General features: G+C 42.2%; 1 protein-coding gene across 5 annotated transcripts in view; it reads right to left on the reverse strand.

Moving 5' to 3' along the window:
- LOC121871885 (G-protein coupled receptor Mth2-like) overlaps positions 1-20,944 on the reverse strand; it is a 42,181-nt gene extending 21,237 nt beyond the window's left edge. Inside the window, exons 1-5 of one of the 5 annotated variants that reach the window (XM_042374472.1) lie at positions 20,813-20,944; positions 15,786-16,264; positions 10,775-11,090; positions 10,108-10,371; positions 1,753-1,831 (exon numbers count right to left, since the gene is read on the reverse strand). In XM_042374472.1, coding sequence (XP_042230406.1) covers positions 1,753-1,831; positions 10,108-10,371; positions 10,775-11,090; positions 15,786-16,211 — 1,085 coding nt within the window. In that variant the 5' untranslated portion in view covers positions 16,212-16,264; positions 20,813-20,944. Of the gene's footprint in view, positions 1-1,752; positions 1,832-10,107; positions 10,372-10,774; positions 11,091-15,785; positions 16,265-17,210; positions 17,776-20,808 lie in introns of those variants that run through there. The other 4 variants (XM_042374471.1, XM_042374473.1, XM_042374476.1 and 1 more) reach the window with 4 other exon arrangements.
- Positions 20,945-22,583: the final 1,639 nt, after the last annotated feature.

The following is a 22,583-nucleotide window of genomic DNA, read 5'->3' on the forward strand; positions in this document are numbered from 1 at the left end:
TTCTGAGAGAACTTGCAAACCTCAAGTAATCCTAAGGATGAAATAGTTGACCTCACAATCTCATCAGATTTTTTTATAATCTATTTTCTACATAATTTTTACAATTCACTGAAGAAAAACTCTTCCTCAGTACAGTATCTTTGACTATACATAGTTTCTAATTTACCACTCTGAAGGGGAAAATGAAGCCAGTGGCTTATTTAATCCCCCTTATTGTTCTTGGTGAGTCTGTTCTTCATTGTTAGTGATACAGTAGTCACATTAGATACCTTTTACTTTTATCCTCTTCACCACTGATCGGCTCGTTAGCCGCTTGGGCGATCGGTCACGTCTCTGTTACGCACTGTTGGCAAGTACTGGGCATGCACCGGCTCCTGAATGTACCTGAACCTGCTCCAGTGTTGGTCAAGTCTGGTCTTGAAAGAGCTCACACTCGGTGCCGTCACAACACTTTCTGGAAGATTGTTCCAAGATTTCACAACTCTCACTCCGAAAAAGTTTGCCCTCACAGTTTTTTGGACCTGCGGCTTCTTCAATCTTGAGTTGTGACCCCTTGTGGGGAGAGCGTCCGCCAGCTCCAAGTAAGGACACTCAACTGAGTAATGCCCCTTGAGATGCTTATACACCTCAATTAGGTCGCCCCTTGCCCGTCTGTAGTATAAGCTTGGCAAGTTCAGGCGCTCCAATCTCTCAGGGTAGTTGAGGTGCCGAAGGGCAGGCACCAGTTTGGTGGCCCTCCTTTGAACATTTTCAACCAACTGACATTCCATAGCATATCTCGGGGACCAGACGTGGTGACAGTACTCCAGATAGGGAAGCATTTCACTTTTGAAGATCGTTACGAGGGACGGACCATCTAGATATCTGAAGGACCTTTTTATAAGACCCAATAATTTATTTTCCTGATTTACATTCTTCTCGCAATGGCCCGAGAACTTCAGCTCATTGTCAACATACACACCTAGGTCCTTCTCACATTCCGTCTCAAATAATGCAGTTTCTTCATCGCGTTGGGACATATGATACGCCTCCTTACAGTTGGTACGCCCCAGGTGCATCCTCTTACACTTCGTGACATTGAATCTCAGCAGCCATTTCTTCGACCATTCTTGGAGCTCACAGAGATCCTTCTACAGCTCTTCACTGTCCGCATAGTTCTTGATTTCTCGAAATAACTTGGCGTCATCGGCAAACATTTGTATGGAGGAATGTATAACGTCAGGCATGTCATTTATGTAACAAACAAACAAAAGCGGGCCCAATACACTGCTCTACCATTCTCCTTACCCAAGGATTGAAGCCAGGATTCACTTGTGAGAGGTATGAATGAGTGTTGGCATGGCTGTTGACTGAAGGCTTAGGATGCCAGCAAGACACCATTACGCTCTCCTGGGTTCAGTAAAGCGGACTCACTGGTGTTCTAACCACTTAGTACCGGATGACTTTAGTAAGTACATACAAATGCAAGACCTACTGAATACTAATACTGTACTTGTACTGCAAGTGGAATTAATACAGCTTACTGTACTTGTTTATTAATTTTGTTTCTGTATTTCTAAATCTGTACCCTTTTCAGGTTTCTCGTGGTTGTGATTAGGATAAAAGCTTAAGAGAAATAAGAATCAAGTGTGGGAGAATGATTCCATTATAGCAAGACAGCATAAAATTTACTGATACTGTAGTAACAATAATGAAAATTAACACAAGAAAGTTTTGATCAATATCGTATTAACTCAGCTTCCATCAACTCACCTGATAACTCGCCATATGTCGAAACATATCACATTCAGCCAAAAAAACACCACCAAAAATGAAAACTGGAGAATTATTCCTAGAATGAGAATAAAATTTCAGATCAGTCATAACTAATATAATACAGAAAGAAAAAATACATACAAATTACACAAATTCCTAGTTTCCCATTTGATATTTCAATATTGTGCATAAAAAACAAATACCCTGTCCCTCTTATTACATTCAGAGAAATAATTTATGTTCTGGAACTGTATATAACACTGGTGAAATTATAGACATGCAATTACCTTAACTCTAAAACTGATGTGTATCATTTATGAAAATTAGGTCTGTATATGAAGCACATTTTACAAATACATTATAGTACAGTACTGTACTGTGCTGTAAGGCCTCCCTGCAGAGATATTCACACTGAACTAAAGTTCTAGTTCCCCTATAATAAATATCCAGAGTTGGTACCATTAGTAGACACAAGTATGTTTTCTGTTTTGGTAGGGTGACTTAATTGAGGTGTATAAGCATCTCAAGGGACACTACTCAGTCGAGTGTCCTTACTTGGAGCTGGCGGACGCTCACCCCACAAAGGGTCAGAGCTCAAGATTGAAGAAGCCACAAGTCCAGAAAACTGTGAGGGCAAACTTTTTCAGAGTGAGGGTTGTAAACTCTTGGAACAATCTACCAGAAAGTGTTGTGACGGCACTGAGGGTGAGCTCTTTCAAGACAAGACTTGACCAACACTGGAGCGGGTTCAGGTACATTCAGGAGCCGGGGCATGCCCAGTACTTGCCAACAGTGCGTAACAGAGACGTGACCGATCACCCAAGCGGCTAACGAGCCGATCTTTTGGTGAAGAGGATAAAAAAAAAGTAAAAGTAATCAGAGACGTGACCGATCGCCCAAGCGGCTAACGAGCCGATCAGTGGTGAAGATGATAAAAGTAAAGTAAACCCTCAATAGACTGAACTTCAAACAAAATTACAAAGTTTAAATTTCAAGCACCCTCCTAATAAGGTAAGCTCAGGTTAAACGGCTAGAAATTTGAATTGCAGTGTGACTCACATGCCACTTTCACTCATACACATGGAGCATAGGTGCCCAGTTACAGCCTCTACATAGTGCAGTGGAGTGAGCAATCTTAGCCAACCTCAGCAGCTTTCTATCTTTTAGCCCCTATAGTCCTGACACTCTCCTTCCTGCCATTCCAAACAATTCTTGATCTGTTATCTCCTGTATTCTAGATTCCTAAGAGGTGAGGATGTGCACTTAATGAACTGAGAAGAGGTCAAATACAAGGACACTCCTCTTCTTTATGTGATCTTTGTCCTGGCTAACTCTAAGAAAACCCATTTTTGCCATTGCCTGATCAGTTTTCCTTTCTCACCATGATTGCGTAAATTAAGCACTAATAACTTTAGTTTAGAGTCTCATTCTCAAGGAAGAACTGGAGACTCAGTTTAAAACTCTTCCAATGAACAGAAAGTTCAAAAGAAATGAACTACAGTCCTCACCTCAAAGAAAGTACTACCTCTAAAACTCTCCTTCACCTGACCCCAAGAGAAATGGAAATTACTGTACCTTGATACATGCAAATTCCAACTTGTTTAAGCACAAATGTTCAACTAAAATCAGGGAATCTAAGAACATGTTTCAAACCAAGTAACTAAAAGGATCTAAAAGGTCTCTAAATAGAGAATCAGCAAAAATCCTTAAATCCCAATGAAAGAGATCAATGGCAAATGCCATTTTATATATGGCATTGCAAATAGTTCTAGTGACAACCTTGACAAAATGAGCTTCAAGGTTCTTATACATCAAGTCACCGATTTATGTTGGGATGTGTTCCTAGAAAATGCAACACACGTACTGTATATAGGACTGATGTCAACAGGACCCATTTTCCCCAAGGAAATTGGAGGATGCATTCCTGGAGTAAGTTTTTTGTACACCTTTACCCAACTTAAATTAAACAATATTACCAATTAGAAGATCCCCGAATGATTCCGCTAAAACCTTATATGAATCATTCAGATTCATTGCATCCTAAAACAACCATCTCTGAAAAGAAATTCATGTACAGGTACTGTAATTCTATTTCAATACACATCAGAGCACTTCTTACTTATTCCATGTTTGACCCTAGTGAACCTGAGAAACAAAAACCATCAAAAGACAAACTGGATTGAAAAGTGGATCCTATAGGCCTGACAACCTGATAAGGGTAGTGCTGATACAGCACCTAAACACTAAGTCTCTAGTAAACAGAGAAAGAATACACAATTTGAAATCAGATCATGGCTTAACACAAACCAGGTGTTGCCTGTTCCCAGTTGGCTCATCAGTTGTGAGTATAATCAAAATGAAATGTTTACAAACCGCAATCAATACTTGCAACATAAAATCAAGTACAATACTGTACAGAGTCTGGAAAATAACTTATGCGAGTCCTGTATTAAAGAATGGCGATCGTTACTCCACAAATAATATAGACCAGCGAGCCTGACCAGCATTGTGTGTAAAGTACTTGAAAGCATTATAAGAGATGCCATGATGGAAAATCTACTACGTAACAACCTTGTAAAGGAGTGCCGGGACGCTCCAGCTTAACACAATTCCGTACTCAAGATACTGGATGTTTGGTCCCCAGTTTCTGGAACAGGGTGGCAATATCAACAACATATACCTGGATTTTGCCAAGGCTTTCGACAGCGTACCCCATGAAACGCAGAGAATTAAACTGCAAGGGTACGGGATTCGTAGAAGTGTCCTTGCATGGATTGGAGACTTTCTGCATGACCGCAAGCAGTGTGTGGTGATTAATGGTACGAAATTGTCATGTGTACCCGTGACAAGCGGGGTACCATAGGGCAGTGTATTGGGCCCGTTGTGGTTTGTTTTTTCATAAATGACATGTGGAAGCTATTCACTCCTCCATACAAATGGTTACTGACGATGCCAGGTTGTTCAGATATTTAGACAGTCCGTCCCTCTTAATGATCTTCAAGAATGAGGTGCTTTCCCGTTCGGAGTACTGTCACCCTGTCTGGTCCTGAGATATGCTAGGGACTGTCAGTTGATTGAAAATGTCCAAAGGAGGGCCACGAGACTGGTGCCTACACTCCGGCACCTCAGTTATCCAGAGAGTTTCGAGCGCCTGCAATTGCCTAGCTTAAACTACAGACGGGCAAGGGGTGACCTAATTGAGGTGTATAAACATCTCAAAGGGTACTACTCAGTCGAGTGTCCATACCTGGAGCTGGCAGATGCCTGCCCCACAAAGGGTCACAGCTCAAGGTTGAAGAAGCCACAAGCCCAGAAAACTGTGAGGGCAAACTTTTTCAGAATGAGAATTATGAACTCTTGGAACAACCTGCCAGAGAGTGTTGTGACGACACAGTGTGAGCTCTTTCAAAACCAGACTTGACCAGCCAGTGCATGCCCAGTACTTGCCAACAGTGCGTATCAGAGACGTGGCTGACCATCTAAGTGGCTAACGAGCTGATCAGTGGCGAAGAGGATAAAAATACAAAATGCAAAATACAAAATTACATATTACCACTTGACCAGCACCATAGACTCAATGGCAAGACCAAAACAATTTAAATAGTGCTAAATGAACATAGTTGGTGAAGTTATCTTCAAATCCATTGGTTAAATTGAGCAGTGAGACTTTATTTGGTAGAAGGTCCGGATGAGAATAAACTGGGGTTGATGCACGAAAACCATTATGGCCAACCCAGTGGTTGTGACATTAAATGTTACAGTAAAAAACCTTTGTATTTACTCACCATTTCAGGCGGTTAAGCTTGAAAGAAGAGGTAAAAATAGTACACTAATAACAGTAGTGTCTGAATGAGGGCTTGTTCTGCTCCTTACATTTTAACAATATATATTTGCAGATTTTCCATTTAGTCCCAGATGAGTATAAAATAAACTACAGTGGGGTATGCTATAACGAACGGATCCTACTACGAATATTCCTATAACGAACGGTTTTACCTATAAAATTGAGAATGCTATAACGAACGAAACTCCTACAACGAACATTATTTATTTATTTATTTATTTTATTTATTTTTTTTTTTTTACTAATTTATTGTTTTTTTATTACAAGTAGTAATGATACTCATTATTTCAGGGGTTTAGATGCATATTTATGCACTTTTTTACAATTTTTACAATTTTATATTATATTTTTCAGTGTTAAGTGGTTGTATTTGGGGGCCTGGAACGGATTAATCCTATAACGAACGAATGCTATAACGAACAAGGTTCTAGAACCAATTAGATTCGTTATAGCATACCCCACTGTATATACAGTGACCCCTCGTTTAACGAACGCCTCGTTTAACGAAATTTTGGTTCACGAACTGCCTTCCATAAGGATCTTCAATTCGGTTAACGAAAAAAAATTCAGTTAACGAATTTCTTACGAACCGATCTCAACATGTTTTCGCTTGTTGGGTCTCACATTACGCGGTTAATGTAACCCGGAGGGTACCGCGGAAAGTGAGGAACGCGTAAAGTGAACAACATAACATATGGGATTAATTGAAATGGAGTCCAGGCTGATCCCCAAACTCCACTTTTTGACGACACATAACTATGTTGCAGTAAAAATTTTATCTTAACTTTATGATGGTATGAAAAAACAAGTAATATAGAAGAGGTTAGGTTAGGAAAGATAAAGGTTAACATAGGAAAAATAAAGGTAAGGTTAGAAAACTAAAAATTATGTGGAACACTTACGGTAGTAGAAGAGATGGGTCGGCATACGGGGATGGAGGCTGGTTCCGAGGCAGAGGGCAGATTACTGGCCCTCAGGTGAATCACCATTACTAGGTGAATCATCATCACTGTCACTTACAGTTGTCAGGGCTTCCCTGACAAATCCCTCAAAGTCAACTTCACTGTCACTATCACTGGCTTGGGCTGGCTGTGGTGGGTTGCGGGTGAAGAAATCTGTTATGCTTTGCTGACGGCTGGCGTTGATGTTGTCGTGATACACCTTGATGTACGGCTCCATAGCCTGCACCAGCCGGTTATGGAAGACTTCATAGCGGTCATCGTCATTGTCGCGGGAAAGGAAGGACTTCATCTTCTCTGCACACTCCATGGCACCCTTAATATCACTATGACTTAAATTGTGTTCTTCGGAGACTGCCGCACCTTCTTCCTCCTCTTCACTGACGTGTTCTTCTTCCAACATCTCGTCGGCAGTCACTTCAGGATTTCTGATCACCTCCAGGATGTCGTCGTTGGTGGTCTCGGAGAAGCCTGGAACTGTAACAGTCTGCGCAGCTTCTCTGGCAAGGTCCACTGCTACTGCAACAGTCTGAACCTCACCAGTCACAGATTGACTCCTCCTCTCACCTGGTATTCCATGCAACACATGTCTCCATGCGTGACGAATTGTAGCAATAGACAGCTGATCCCATGACTCCACCAAGATGTCCACAGCTTTCTTGATGTTAAATACTCTCCAGAATTGTTTGAAGAGTATTTTTTGCTGTTCTAACCGTTGTTCCTCATCTTCGTCGCTCTTGCTATCGGTGGTGGTGTCACTCAGGTCACGCAACTCTTCCCTGGTGTTGGTGTAGTCGTTCAGGAGCTGGAATTTTTTTGTTGAGAATGCAGCTTTCACATTGCAAATCAACTCCTGGTCCATGGGCTGTAATATAGACGTAGTGTTGGGAGGAAGGAAGACCACTTTTACGTTGGGGTGACGATCTAACAGTAGGGGCGAGTGTCCTGGTGCGTTGTCCAGCAGCAACAAAATATTAAATGGGACATTCTGTTGCTCACAGAATTTCTTTACATCGGGAACAAAACAGTCATCAAACCAGGAGAGGGACAGTGTAGAGAACATCCATGCCTTACGTGCTGTCAGCCAGTGGACATTTAGCTTGGTCATGTCCATGCTCTTGTAGGCGTGCGGCTTGCGGGCTGTGTGGATCACCGATAACTTGAGCTTACAGGTACCGGAGGCATTGGTGGTAAACAGGACGGTGATGCGTTCCTTCTGCATTTTCCGGCCCCGAATCCTGCTGGCATTCTTCACAACGAAGGACTTGGAAGGTAGTTTTTTCCAGAAAAGACCAGATTCGTCCATGTTAAACACCTGGTCGTCACTGTACTGTCCTTCCTCCATAATCTCACGTAAAAACGGAGGAAATTCCCGAGCCGCAGCACGATCAGCACTCGCTTCTTCACCACCAATGTTTATATTGGTGATCTTGTTCCGGATCTTAAACCTCTGTAACCACCCAGAGGAAGCAGTAAAGGGTTTGGGCTCTGAAGTTCCCATCTTTCGTGCCACTGCCATGTACAGTTCACGTGCGTAGTCCTTCACAGAGCGCGTGTCGACCGCCATGTTCCGTCGCGCCTGACGCACCAAGTACCTCACAAGTAATTTTTCTGTCTTGAGAAGCACCTGGTTGTGAAAATACTTGATCATAGAAGCACCTGTAGACTTTGTGATCTTCATGTGCTCCTTTATCTTGGCTGAATCCTTCTTTATAGTCCGGATCGTAGATTCGTTCACGCCATGCTGGCGCGCCAAATCAACCTGCCTTGTTCCTTTCTCCAACTCTTGGATGATGCTATACTTCACCTCGTAGCTTAAGGAACGTCGTGTCTTCTTTGGTTTAGTGCCGCTGGGTCCAGGTAAGGAAAGGTTTTTCTCTGGGGGTGGTGGTCCGGCGGAAGCCATTTTACGGAACAATGGATGCGCGTTTACACGGAGTGGCCTGGAAGGATGAAACTGCCGCGGCTAGGTCAAGCGTCGTCTTTCCTCCCTCCCTCCCTCCCCCGGGTGGACACGTCATAATACTTTAAGCCAATTACAGCTAGCAGCAGAGGGGGGTAGGGATGCATGGCCAATCACAGGTCTGATACGTCATATGACGTCAGTGATAACGCAACAAAGACACACACTGCACAACCTTACCGCGCAGCTTGCCCAAGCGGAGGGAGGAGGAGGGAGGAGGAGGGAGAGGCAGGCAGGCGGGCGGGTGGGTGGCGCGTGGGGCAAATCTAAAAATAGCGTCGCGCCGGACACTCTCCGCGTAATGGCGTTCACAACCGCGGAATGTGAGCATGTTAGGTTCTGGCAAGGCACCGCGTTAACGGTGAAACACGGAATGCGGGACCGCGTAATGTGAGGATTGAATGTATATATATATATATATATATATATATATATATATATATATATATATATATATATATATATATATATATATATATATATATATATATATATATATATATATATATATATATATATATATACAGTATTATTCTGTAAAAAATGAGAAAGTAAATAAAACATGATGTACAGGTATTGTTGAAGGAAATAATTTGAAAGAAAATTCTTATGAAAAATTACTGTGTATGCTTATGATTATTGTTTTTATTTACAGCAGGGACATGGTAATCAGATTAATACAGTATTCCTTAAAGCTCACGAAGGTTAGGTAAAATGGACCTCGCGAAAAAGCAAAATGCGTGAGTTTTTTATGCCGGTTTTCGAAGTGTGCAAAATATAATACATATATGCCTAGTATAATTAAATAGCTATATGTACACATATCCCTTAAACTACAGTACGAGGGTTTAAACAACGCGCCCCTCCACGGATTGCGCTATGGGTGGAATAGAGTGCAAAGGAGATTGTGTACTGCATCTGAAAACTTCCATTATACTGGCTGCATGGGTCTCTATGGTCTTTACCTCTCCCCTCCCGGCCTTAGGGAGTGAGGGGGGAGAGGGTAATTAATGCATGGTGCCATTATTACATGAAATGAAATTATAAAAGTTGTGTAAAAATCATTTCAACACTCTATTGTGACTTAGAAATAAAGAAAATATAATATATGCGGAAAAGATTCACCAATTATGAGCTCCTTGCTAACTCTCCCCCTGCCAACTCTCGTCTCATGACACCCTGCAAACTCTCCCCTGCCTCATGACACCCTGCCAACTCTCCCCCTGCCTTATGACCCCATGGCAACTCTTCCCCCTGCCTCATGACACCCTGCCAACCCTCCCCCTGCCCCATTATCCTCTGAAAATTCACCTCTTGCCTCTGTATTGTGAATAATGTTTATGATGATTATGAAGTTGATGACTATAAAGTTGATGATGGTGGTGATGGCGATGATGTTCACTGCCCTTAATCTTGGAAATACTGTGACTGAGGTAATATGACTTGAAAACAGCAATTATTCCTTGGTCAAGATGCTGAATAAGAGTTTTTTTTAATCCACGAGTTTCCGAGGGGCGCAAGGTTTAAAACCGCGAGCTTTAAGGGAATACTGTACATGATTCAATAAACCTTTTTTATGAATTTACCATTGATGATGCAGTGAGGGAGTGTCATATAATTAGTAAATACATAAGAAATGAACAATGCCACAACTGCAACAGTAAGTGATGACATATGACACAGAAGACAGAGGGCTTGCATGTCACGTAGTTCTGGGATGCATAGGTGAAACACAACTGTTATTATGAGAAATATGGCAGATATCATCGTGCCAACAGCCTGCAAGTAAGTCTTTACTTTCAGGGTTTTAGAAGGAGGTTCCCGACACACAAACACCACTTGGGCAGACCCTGGGGAGAAAATACATAAGACTTTAGAGGGGTAAATTTAATTTTATTTATATAATGTAACTTTACGAAGGTGAAATATAATCCAATGAAATAATTGTTCCATTATTAGTAATTTGTCTTATGTACAAATTAATTTACACATGATCACTGCACAATTCAGATAAAAGTCTAAAAACACAAACTGCATTTAGCGGTATGTAAGGAAAACGATAAAAAGTGGGCGAAATGTGTGAAAATAAAACAGATGCTTGTGCCTCATATCCAAGCAAAGGCCACAAATTATATCAAAGATGTGAAAAGTACTACATCTATAAAGAAGAAATGAGATAATTATTCATATAAATCTAGACATGAAAAGTACTATGCACCAATAATATTTCAGAGTTACAATAAAGGTACTTACACTCTTCAACATATTCGAAGCAATAGGTTTTAGGGTTGTGTCTTTCACTAGTTTCTAACTCATATATATCACCATTTGGAAGAAGGTAATATTTGTGTGCAGGGTCTTCCTCAGGATGAAGTTTTGTAATTGTCTCGCAGTCAAGTTCCACACTGACAACCAGTTCATCAGATGGGCCTTTAGCTGGACTACCACCTATGGTTTGATATTTCAATGAGAGACTCCAATTTTCTGTTGACACACATTCTCTAATATCATATGACAATCTCTCTCCTTTACCACAGCACTTAGGAATACATGTTGCATTACCACATATCTGTTGATATAAAACAAAATTTATCATGATCTCAATATACCTGTATCTACCTTTTTTCTATTCATCACATTGAGATACATTTAACAAAAATATTGCTGAGCACTGCAAAATATTCTCTCATTGGCAATGTGTTTGCTAGAATAATCCTAACAATGTATAGATTTCAAGGCTTTTCTTAAAATATATAGTAACCTAATCTGTTACTGTAGTGACACTGAATAGATCAATCATGTAAGACAATGCAGCAAGTGTAGCCAGTAGAAAAGAGTTAACCATTAAGGCTGTTTCAGAAATACTTTTCATAATTCGTGGGTGTATTCCTGAGACATACATAAGGATAAATGACTCCATGACCATAGTGTCAATACCTCATAGTTCTAGAGTTATACCACAAAATTGGGTAGGGGAGGATTACAACAGATCTATGCATAAAATATAAAATATCAAGCCCTATATAAAGTACAGTAAGTGGTAACGGTCAAGTGGGTAGTTTGGTGATAAAGTAGTGTAGGGTTACGTGAGAGGTTTCTCCTCCATCCTGTGTGAGTGCGAATCTCCGGGGGTCACCATTTGTAGGGTTACGTGACGTTATGTTGTCTAGCACTTAGGATGGGATGGATGGAAACTCTAGGTGGTAGTTTTCTTATACAAATAATTATATACAAGACAGTCTGGTGCTGGAGATGCCGTGTGGTGAGAAGCTTGCTCAGAAGACATGTTCGGTGAGTAACGTGTTTTAGGAGGTATCTGTGCAGGAGCTTCGTTAGAGGAGATGTTGTGTGTTGCTGTCCTCCAGGTTGAATGAGAGCTGGACAGCGAGGAGCTTGCTCGGAGGAGGTGTTGCGTGTTCAGGAACGTAGGGTAGAATGCATCTCAAAGGAGAGACTGAGAGCTTATATACACAGCAGCCGGAAGTAAACCCGTGGAAACTCGTCGGTTGCTGGACTCCATTGCTAGGGCAAGCGTCGCAGGTGGCGACCCCCGTGAGAAGCTCGCCGGTTGCTAGGATACTGTTGCATTGGAATGCGGCTATGCTGTTGTAGGGGAGAGATCCACTACAATACTCCCCCTCCCCTCCAGGCGCTGCAGGAGACTTGTTGTCTGCAGGGTTGTATCTCACATGAGAGACATAACAGGCAGGGGTGTGGATCAGTTGGCCGCTGCGGGAGACGACTCTGTCTAGATACACAAGATCTGTGGGAGAAGAGAGGGAAAAGGAGGGTTGTGGAGGCGATGAATGTTGTGCTTCCCTCGTGGCAGGTACAGAGTCCTCAGATGTGCTTGCTGGGGTGTGTGGGTCCGGGTCAGGAGCAGGGGCTGCATCAGGAAGAGGGTCTATGACAGCAGCTGGGTGCATGACAGCAGCAGGGTCCACGACAGCAGCAGGGTGCAGGACAGTAGCAGGGAGTAACTGAGGGAAAAAAAAAGGGTGTGTGGGGCCGCCTCAGGCGCATGGGCCGCGTCAGGAGCAGGGGCTGCCAGGCAGGAGCGGAGGAGGGTCCGCGTTAGGAGGAGGGTCCAGCACAGTGGCAGGGGGTACTGCTGGGCCGGGGGCGGCGTCTGAGGCAGGACGGGTGTGTTGGGGTAGGTAGGACGTGGTGCTTGGGGCAGGAAGAGGAGATGGTGTCTGCTTAGGGATGCAGTGCTGCTCTAGGGTGTCTAACCTGCGGTGTAGAGACAGTAGCTGTAGAGCCGATGAGAGCTGTCTCTGTGTGGATAAGCCAGTCTTCAATGTTGTGATTGAAGACTGGGAGAGTGATCTGTTTCTCCTCCATCCTGTGTGAGTGCGAATCTCCGGGGGTCACCATTTGTAGGGTTACGTGACGTTATGTTGTCTAGCACTCAGGATGGGATGGATGGAAACTCTAGGTGGTAGTTTTCTTATACAAATATATTATATACAAGACAGTCTGGTGCTGGAGATGCTGTGTGGTGAGAAGCTTGCTCAGAAGACACGTTCGGTGAGTAGCGTGTTTTAGGAGGTATCTGTGCAGGAGCTTCGTTAGAGGAGATGTTGTGTGTTGCTGTCCTCCAGGTTGAATGAGAGCTGGACAGCGAGGAGCTTGCTCGGAGGAGGTGTTGCGTGTTCAGGAACGTAGGGTAGAATGCATCTCAATGGAGAGACTGAGAGCTTATATACACAGCAGCCGGAAGTAAACCCGTGGGTACTCGCCGTTTGCTGGACTCAGTTGCTAGGGCAAGCGTCGCAGGTGGCGACCCCCGTGAGAAGCTCGCCGGTTGCTAGGATACTGTCGCATTGGAATGCTGCTACGCTGTTGTAGGGGAGAGATCCACTACAGTAGCATGAAGAAAGGGAGGCGGTGGCATTAAATGCAAGAGCTGGGCTCGAGAGTTGAAGAGTACATGATGGAAGATATTTACCGTACAAACCGCATCCAACGGAATAAGTGTGCTGCCACACGGTGAGTACCCACGCTTGGTGGTAGCAATTTACACTCTGATGAGTCTAGGCACAGCTGTCTTTAAGTTAAGTAATAAGCTCTCTCTCTCGCTTTCTCTCTCTCTCTCTCTCTGGTGTTCTGGGAGTTGGCATTTGACTTTTGAGATTTGTTTTGCTTGATATTGATTTTGTGTGATCTTGATGGACCTTCAGTCCTTATGCAGCCACTTCCAAACGTCTTGTCGGATTATTAATGTTATTTGTTTTATTTTATGTACAGTAGCTAAAACAACTATCTGTGCAGGTGGGGGTTCGATATGCTCCGAAATTTTACGTGTGACTAGTGACAGCGCTCATATACCAAAATTTATCGTCCATGGTCTCATATTGTTTCCCACAAAGTATGCACTGATAGTTGTTTTAGCTACTGTACTGTATGCATGTGGTGGTCGGAATAAGTTAATAAATGTTCATATTTTTATTGACTTGTTTAGATTTTGACCTGTTAACTTGACCTTTGTTGGGAGAACTTAGGATTAAGAATATAATAATAAACTGTTTAATTTGAAGGACTTAAGTAATTTTGTGTTTATGTAACGATCTACCCTAGGGTCGTAACGGGTTATGGAGTCATATAACCTTGTCTCAATAATACACCCCCTGAATTATGAAACATATTTCTGAAACACCCTGCTTATATTTCACACATTAATTCCATGTTATTATTGTTTTGGCATTTTTTTATACTTCCATTGGGCCCAGATTCAGCATATAAAAAAATGAAGGCCCATTTTGCATGCACTAACGACAGCTTGTGTTTGATTTGATCCTTATACTTTAGGTAATAGATCAGTGAGCAATTCAGGTAATGGTTTCTTTATTTGATTATTACAGAAAAATTAGAAGTCAGGTGATTTGAAGAATGACTTCCTGATTGATCTTCTAAAGAGTTTTACTTTAGAAGTTCGAAAGAGAATATCTTCAACAAGCTTACATATACTGTACATTATATAGAAGTGCTATTCTTATCTTTGCTAAAATACATGAGGCAATACAGCACAGTACATACAACATAAACGAAGCAAGAAAATAGATAGAAATTTGAATACCTTTTGTAGGTAAAGATTCGTTTTAGGTCGAACAAGGAACTTCATATTTCTATTTATATAAAGAGAAGAAGAAACAAAGTTTATTCTATTATGTTTCCGTCACAAATGTACATTTTTCGAAAAGTTTAACCGATATAAAAAAAAAAAAATATTGGATGTTCAAAGTGAGCAGGGTTTTGAAGTAGAGGGAAAATGTGGGGTAAAATACTATAAATAACACCAAATAACCCATTGAAAACCTTACCTAACGTTTCCTAACCTATGAAATGGTTGAGAATCGCTTTGGAATTTATGGATCCCTCTTCATCTGAGCACCGAAAATAACACCATCACATACTAAACACCGAAGACACGAATAAGGTAAGTTTTTTATAGTTTTAAGAATTTTATAGATTAGGTTTTCAAAGGGTTGTTTGGTGTTTTTGTATTTTACCCCACACTTTGAACAAATAATATTGTTGGTAACACTGGTTAAAATACAGTACTCGAAAAATATAATATGTGAAGGAAACTTAACAGAATATATTTTTTTTGCTTTCTCCCTAAATAAATACAGTAGAACTATGAAGTTCCTTGTTTGACATAAAACGAATCTTTACCTTTTTGTGTTCTATATGCTATATGCATAGGTTTTTGTAGTACACTAGATGGGGCATGAACATATACATACTGTACTGTACTGTGGCCAGGGCCGGATTCAGGAGTGGGCAAAGTGGGCAGCTGCCCAGGGGCCTCCACAATCTGGGGGCCTCCACAATCTGGGGGTCTCCACATGTGCGGTAGTAGCTATATAAGGGCTGGTCGACTTGAAACTACATGAATGACTCCAGTCATGTCTCACTGTTGTGTGTGTGTGTGTGTGTTGGGAATTTGTACACTATCAATAGATATACAGTTAATTAATAATTTCTCAATGTTCTAATTTCCTCAATATAACTGCATATGGCTTCAAAATTCTCCAAAGAAGTGTTCAAATTTCAAAATTTTCCCGGGGGGCTTACAGCGCTCCCCGGAACTTCCAGATGTTTAGGCTCGCTTCACTTGCCACCCCACCCTCTTGTGTAGTTATAATGAGGGGGGCCTCCACAAAGAGGCTGCCCATGGGCCTCCACAGGTCTAAATCCGGCACTGACTGTGGCACAGTACAGTGTAATAAAAATAACTAATCACAACAAAACAACTTACTATGTCCAGGTCTGGCTGGCAAGTAGCAGCATAATATTCACCACTGGGAAACTTTTCCACACAAAAATCATTGGTAGTCTTCAAAATAAATTCCCAATACTGCAGATGGACTCCATCCTCCTTTAAAATCAGTTTCTCCAGTTTGCTTGTATCATAGTACCTAAGTTTGAAGCCCCAGGGACACTTCAGAGAGTGGGGAGTCCATACTACTAAACTGGGTGATGCTTCAGAGTAATTCAGTGGTGGTGTGAAGCTTGGGTCCAGTTCACTGGACAGGCATCCACTGTGGTACCGAGCTCGATCCTCCTGGCAGCACCTCCATCCCTTCACTTCCTGTGAGAATGAGTCTTTTGTGGGAGAGTCACAACAAACAGTGGACAGGAAGCCGAGGCACAAAGCCGCTGTCAGAGGAGGAATCATATTCATCAGTGATGGGAGGCTGTCTGGCTGATTTTTCCACTGCTACTTAACCAAGATGTCTGTGGAATGATAAAATATACAATATATATATATATATATATATATATATATATATATATATATATATATATATATATATATATATATATATATATATATATATATATATATATATACATACATATAATTAATATTAAAATTAAAAATACACAAATTCTACACACAAATTTTATTAAAAAAATCAAGTGTCTCAATATAGTTATTTCATTGTATGAACCCTGTACAATTCAAAGGCTGATTCTTTTATTTTGGTAGTGTCAACCTGAAATATCCCCAGCTAGTTTAGCTGGTATGGTTCTACTTAGATGATCTTAGTTCACCAAAGCCTAATTACTGTAAATCTTCATGGGTAATGCCAGTGCATTTTGATCATAGCTATTTTTATATTTAATGGTATTAGATGGTGTACACAGTAAACCTTTGATACATGTAATTTGATATAACTCGGAGTGGCAATATTCCGAGATATAATGACACAATCTCGGAATGGCATAACACGTGCAACCCACGCGGGATACGTCGGAGGAATTTCTGTCAGCCATTCGCTTATGAGTCAGTAGGCCTAGTGAGAGGATACTTAACCGCAGTCGCTCTACTGTACTTATTTTCATATATTTTATGCAAAGCATTATTCCACCCACATTGATATGGCTTCTGCACCATCACCAAGGCCTAGTAGGAGGAAATTAACCTTATCCTTTACCTGTAGTGACTGGTAATTATTTTTTGGGCATGTTATTTCGGCCAAAAAGTTTGGTATTGAGGTAGGAGGAAACACCAGGAGGAAAGTGCCTTGATAATTTGGTAAATTTGATAACTCGGAATAGTTAGAGCCTTATACAGTATATATAATCCGAGTTATTAAGGGTTTACTTTTATATAAACATGAAAATGTGATAAACAAGAAGCAACAAGAACATGGTGTTTTTTTCAATAATTTCTTACTTGCTTAGAAATGTCTGCAATGAAGCATTCCAGTTTGCTAGGTTGTTGCTAATAGTACCTGTATGTGTTGTTTGTCAAACAGTTTCGACGACGCATTACTCATGTTAATCTTGGGGTGGGCGACCAGTTATATTCTGGGTAGATCACTGACAAGATTGTGTTAGTAATGAAAGTCATCCTGTATTCAATCACAAATCTACGCCAGTGACTTTAACCATTACCCAATATTCCAGTATCATTTCGTTAATCACTTTATTAAAACTAAGGGTAAAGGTGGAGAAGACTGTTAGTACAGTACCAGAAAGACTTTTGTACAATCACACCAAATTTTCAGGTGCTGATGTTTAGATGACACTCGGTAATAAAATCGAAACTAGATTTGTATTTTTTTTCTCTGTAGCCTATTCTTCAATCACAAATTACTTGTTAGTGGGCAGGGCTTGAAAGAAGAGGGAAATAACAGGATAAAAACGCTGCGAACACTGATCCTATGGCAGTAATTTCACGTCTCTACATCCTTTGTAGGCAAATAAATAAAATATTTACCCAAATTATTTTACTTTTATCCTCTTCACCAATGACCAGATCGTTAGCCGCTTGGGCGATCGGTCACGTCTCTGATTACTTTTCCTTTTCTTTTAACCTCTTCACCAAAAGATCGGCTCGTTAGCCGCTTGGGCGATCGGTCACGTCTGTTACGCAGGGTTGGCAAGTACTGGGCATGCACCGGCTCCTGAATGTACCTGAACCCGCTCCAGTGTTGGTCAAGTCTTGTCTTGAAAGAGCTCACAGTCGGTGCCGTCACAACACTTTCTGGTAGATTGTTCCAAGCGTTTACAACCCTCACTCCGAAAAAGTTTGCCTCACAGTTTTCTGGACCTGCGGCTTCTTCAATCTTGAGCTGTGACCCCTTGTGGGGCGAGCGTCCGCCAGCTCCAAGTAAGGACACTCAACTGAGTAATGCCCCTTAAGATGCTTATACACCTTAATTAGGTCGCCCCTTGCCCGTCTGTAGTATAAGCTAGGCAAGTTCAGACGCTCCAACCCGTCAGGGTAGCTGAGGTGCTGAAGTGCAGGCACCAGTTTGGTGGCCCTCCTTTGAACATTTTCAACGAACTGACAGTCCCTAGCATATCTCGGGGACCAGATGGGGTGACTGTACTCCAGATGAGGAAGCACTTCACTCCTGAAGATCGTTACGAGGGACGGACCGTCTAGATATCTGAACGACCTTCTTATAAGACCCAATAATTTATTCGCCTGATTTACCTTCTTCTCACAGTGGCCCGAGAACTTCAGCTCATTGTCAACATACACACCTAGGTCCTTCTCACACAGTCTCAACTAGTGCAGTTTCTTCATCCCGTTGGGACATATGATACGCCTCCTTACCGTTGGTACGCCCCAGGTGCATCCTCTTACACTTCGTGACATTGAATCTCAGCAAGTGGTTTTGGGGTGATTTTCGTTTCTGTATCTGCCTTTCATTTCATTTGGGTGATTTTTCCATCATGAAACGAGACCATTTATGCTTCAAGCATACTATACAGTTCGCCTGGATATGCGCAAGGATAAGGCTTTGAATTAAATTGTCGTGACCAAAGGGAAGAGGAGAAATGCCAATTAATCTCTTTATTATTTCATTCAACTCATTTGTTACATGTTTTTCTGACGCAGCCCCTGCTCCTGACCTAGACCCACACACCCCAGCACGCACATCTGAGGACTCTGTACCTGCTGCGAGGGAAGCACAATATCCATCGCCTCCACAACCCTCCTTCTCCCTCTCTTCTCCCACAGATCTCGTGTATCTAGACAGTCGTCTCCCGTACCGGCCGGCTCATCCACGCCCTCGCCGTTCTGCCTCACATGTGGCATGCAACCCTGCAGACAACAAGTCTCCTACACCGCCTGGAGGGAAGGGGGAGTATTGTAGTGGATTCCTCCCCTACAAACGATGTTTGTCGCTGACGAGCCGACCGCGCGAATTCCCCAGTGTAGGCCTCGTTATCTAGGTCAGCAACCAGCGCCACCTTACATGACTGAGGTCAACTATTAAGCCACGCCTACCTCCGCTATATAAGACCTCATCTCGTGGTGACCTGTCTCTTTTTACCCAAGGCTACCAGCAAGCAACACCTCCTCCTCTCCTGCCTGGCGGCTCCAGCTCCAGCCGGCGACCATGTCGACCCACAAGCTGGTCCTCCTCTGGGCACCCTCACCACCCAGCTCTCTCTACTCAACGCTTATTACCATGCTACCTACCCAGCAACAAGCTGCATTGTACATCCAATACAACATGTATACAGAGAGCACATTGTGAGTTTCCTTTCTCCATCCCATCCTGAGTGTGAACCAATATCTCTTAACCCCACAGGGTTATGGGATATTGGGTTCACACTCAGGATGGGATGGAGAAATGAAACTTACAATGTGCATGTATTGGATGTATTTGAGTAGGGGGACACGCTGAGGGACGCCAAGGTCGCTGGCGGGAACGGCAGCCGCCAGGCAGCGGCGGAGGTGTTGCTTGCTGGTGGCACTGTGTAGAAAGAGCATGTTTTTTTTTTGTTTTTTTTTGTAGGGAAAGGAGGAATGAAGGAAGATGGTCACAGCGGTGTCAAGCCATATAAGGCGGGGGTAGGCGTGGGTAGATAGTTGACCCCCGCTCCGTGGGCGGCGCTGGAGGCGTAGGCTGGGGGTTCGAGAAGGTTGGGTGCTTGTAAGGGAGGAATCCACTACACGTGTTTATGTTTGCGAACAGCTGTAAACAATGTAGCAGCGAGATGAGAACGAGACGATAACGTACGTAGTGTGGTTTCAAGCTTCCACTCCGGAGTTCGGACCACCAACCTTTACAACGGCGCCGATTTTTTGTTATTCTTATTTATTGTTGACTGGATGACTTTTTACCTTTTTTGTCTTTCTTTCCATAATTTTCTATATATTTTCTTCACTATTTCTTTCCGTATTGTCCAAATAACATTCTCCTAATTTTATTTTCTGAAGATTGTGTTGCGCAACAGTTATTCCCAAGACGCAGTACAATGTCGTCGTATTTTTAATGACAGTCCGGGAAAGATAACGCGTTAGCTATTCCGTGCTTCTTAAAACGCCTTAAATAATGTGACCCACTAAAATATTATTCGCCACCCGTGTCATATTGTATCACGCCGTAAGAATGCAGAATAATTTTTAGTGGTTGTACATGATTCTGGTACACACACACACACCCAGTAAACACTACTCCTTGCACTGTCACTATGTTGAAATGCACTGTAGTTTGAGCTTTTCCCCATCTAGTTATTATATATCTTATTTATATCACTTATATTACTTGTATATTATTTGTAATTCGAAACCCATTCCCCAAATATGTAACTGTATATTTTCAGCCTTCTGGCTGCCAAGTTCTTTCAATAAACCGTTAATTATTATTATTATTATTATTACACACACATGTATACATGCACGATACATACATGTACACCCACCAAAATGCACCCGAGTGCCGAATAATATTTTGGTGGGTGTACAATTTAAATTATTTTTATAACTTATCTTAATTTTCTATTTTACAGTTTTGTGACTCTCTCACCCACACAAATTAAAAATCCTTTGGTGCTTTATTCTACCGTCTTCACTTGTCACTGGACCTTGACACACTGGTGGTTTGAGGAAAACGCTGACTGGTCTGGCTGGACTGACTGTAGAATGCATGGCGTCATAACTCGTTGTGAGGCCTACATGGTGCCAGACGTATAAGCATTCATTCTTATATTAACTGTAAGAATTCAAGTTGTGCAGCAATTAATTGTTTTCAAGATGAATATAAGAAACTAAAACAAGGTCGTTGCTTTGGAATTTGGCAGTTACCTGTAACTTCTTTAACTCTACCGTGCAGCTTGGTCGGTACAAAGATCGTCAGCGGGGCGACATTATTCAGGACTGACAACAATTTTAGTATGAACTACGTTAGTATCAGTTGTAGATAGACAATCCTTTTTTATATAGGGTAATAAAGGCAATTTTAATAAAAGTGACATAATAACACATCAATAGATTACATGTCGGTGGTACAGTTGTAACGTGCTTATCAGGGTCAGGAGGAAGTATCTTAGCGTGGATGGGAAAGGATCGGAAACTTTCTGCACGATCGCAAGCAATGTGTGTGTGTGTGGTGATTAATGGTACGAAATCGTCATGTTAACCCATGCAAATGTTTGCGGACGATGCCAAGTTATTTAAGGAAATAAAGAACCAAACAGATTGCGAAGAGCTGCAGAAAGATTTCTGAGCTTCAAGAGTGGTTGAAGAAATGGTTGCTATGATTCAAATGTCACGAAGTGTAAGAGGAAGCACTTGGTTCGTACCAACTTTAAGGAAGAGTATCACATGTCCCAACGGGATGAAGAAACTGCACTATTTGAGACTGTGAATGTGAGAAGGACCTAGGTGTGTATCTTGACAATGAACTGAAGTTCTCAGGCAACTAAATTATAATAGGTCTTATAAAAAAGTCGTTCAGATATCTTTACTGTCCGTCCCTTGCTAGGATCTTCAAGAGTGAAGGGTAGCCGGAGTAGTTCCCGAGATATGCTAGAGACTGTCAGTTGATTGAAAATGACCAGAAGAGGTCCACCAGGCTGGTGCCTGCCCTACGGCACCTCGGTTATCCACAGTCATTAGAGCGCCTGCCACTGCCTAGCTTATACTTCAGACGGGCAAGGGGTGACCTAAATGGGAAATATAAACATCTCAGAGGGCACTACTCAGTTGAATGTCCATATCTTTTTTCCTTTTTTTTTTACGGGGAATAGCCCACCCGGGCACAGGTCATCGACCCGCAACGGGGCCTGAGGGGCGAAAAAATAAGAGCAAAGGACGGGGGAGCTGGTGGTAGAGCGGTACCATGATGATGATGATAATGGAGATAAAATGGCAATGGCTTGCCATGGGAAGGGAGAGAAGAGGTAAGGTAGAAGGAAAGTTATGAAACGGGAGTAAAGTAGGAGAGAATAAGAGCAGGTGGGCTATCCACCTAGCAAAGACGATTTGATTGGCTGTGGAGAAGGCCGCACTAAGAGGTCGCCTGAGCTCTTGGGAACAGGGGGGGAGGCTAAACTGGCTAGCAAGGGGTTGTTTGTTATTGTGTTAGTTGGAGAGGTTTACTAGGTCCTTGTGTAACTAGTAGAAAACTCTCATCTTTTATCTTATTGGCGTCAAGAAGTTATTTATGCTGTGGTGTATAATTGTGTAAGTTGGAGAGGTCTGCTAGGTCCTTGTGTAACTGGTAGAATACTCTCATCTTTTGTGTACTATTTAGTGTACAATAGTTCTGGCTCTTGAGGGTTATGGAGAAGGCTTTTTGGC

Source organism: Homarus americanus, unplaced genomic scaffold (assembly GCF_018991925.1).
Source record: "Homarus americanus isolate GMGI-L3 unplaced genomic scaffold, GMGI_Hamer_2.0 scaffold39675, whole genome shotgun sequence".
NCBI lineage: Eukaryota > Metazoa > Arthropoda > Malacostraca > Decapoda > Nephropidae > Homarus > Homarus americanus.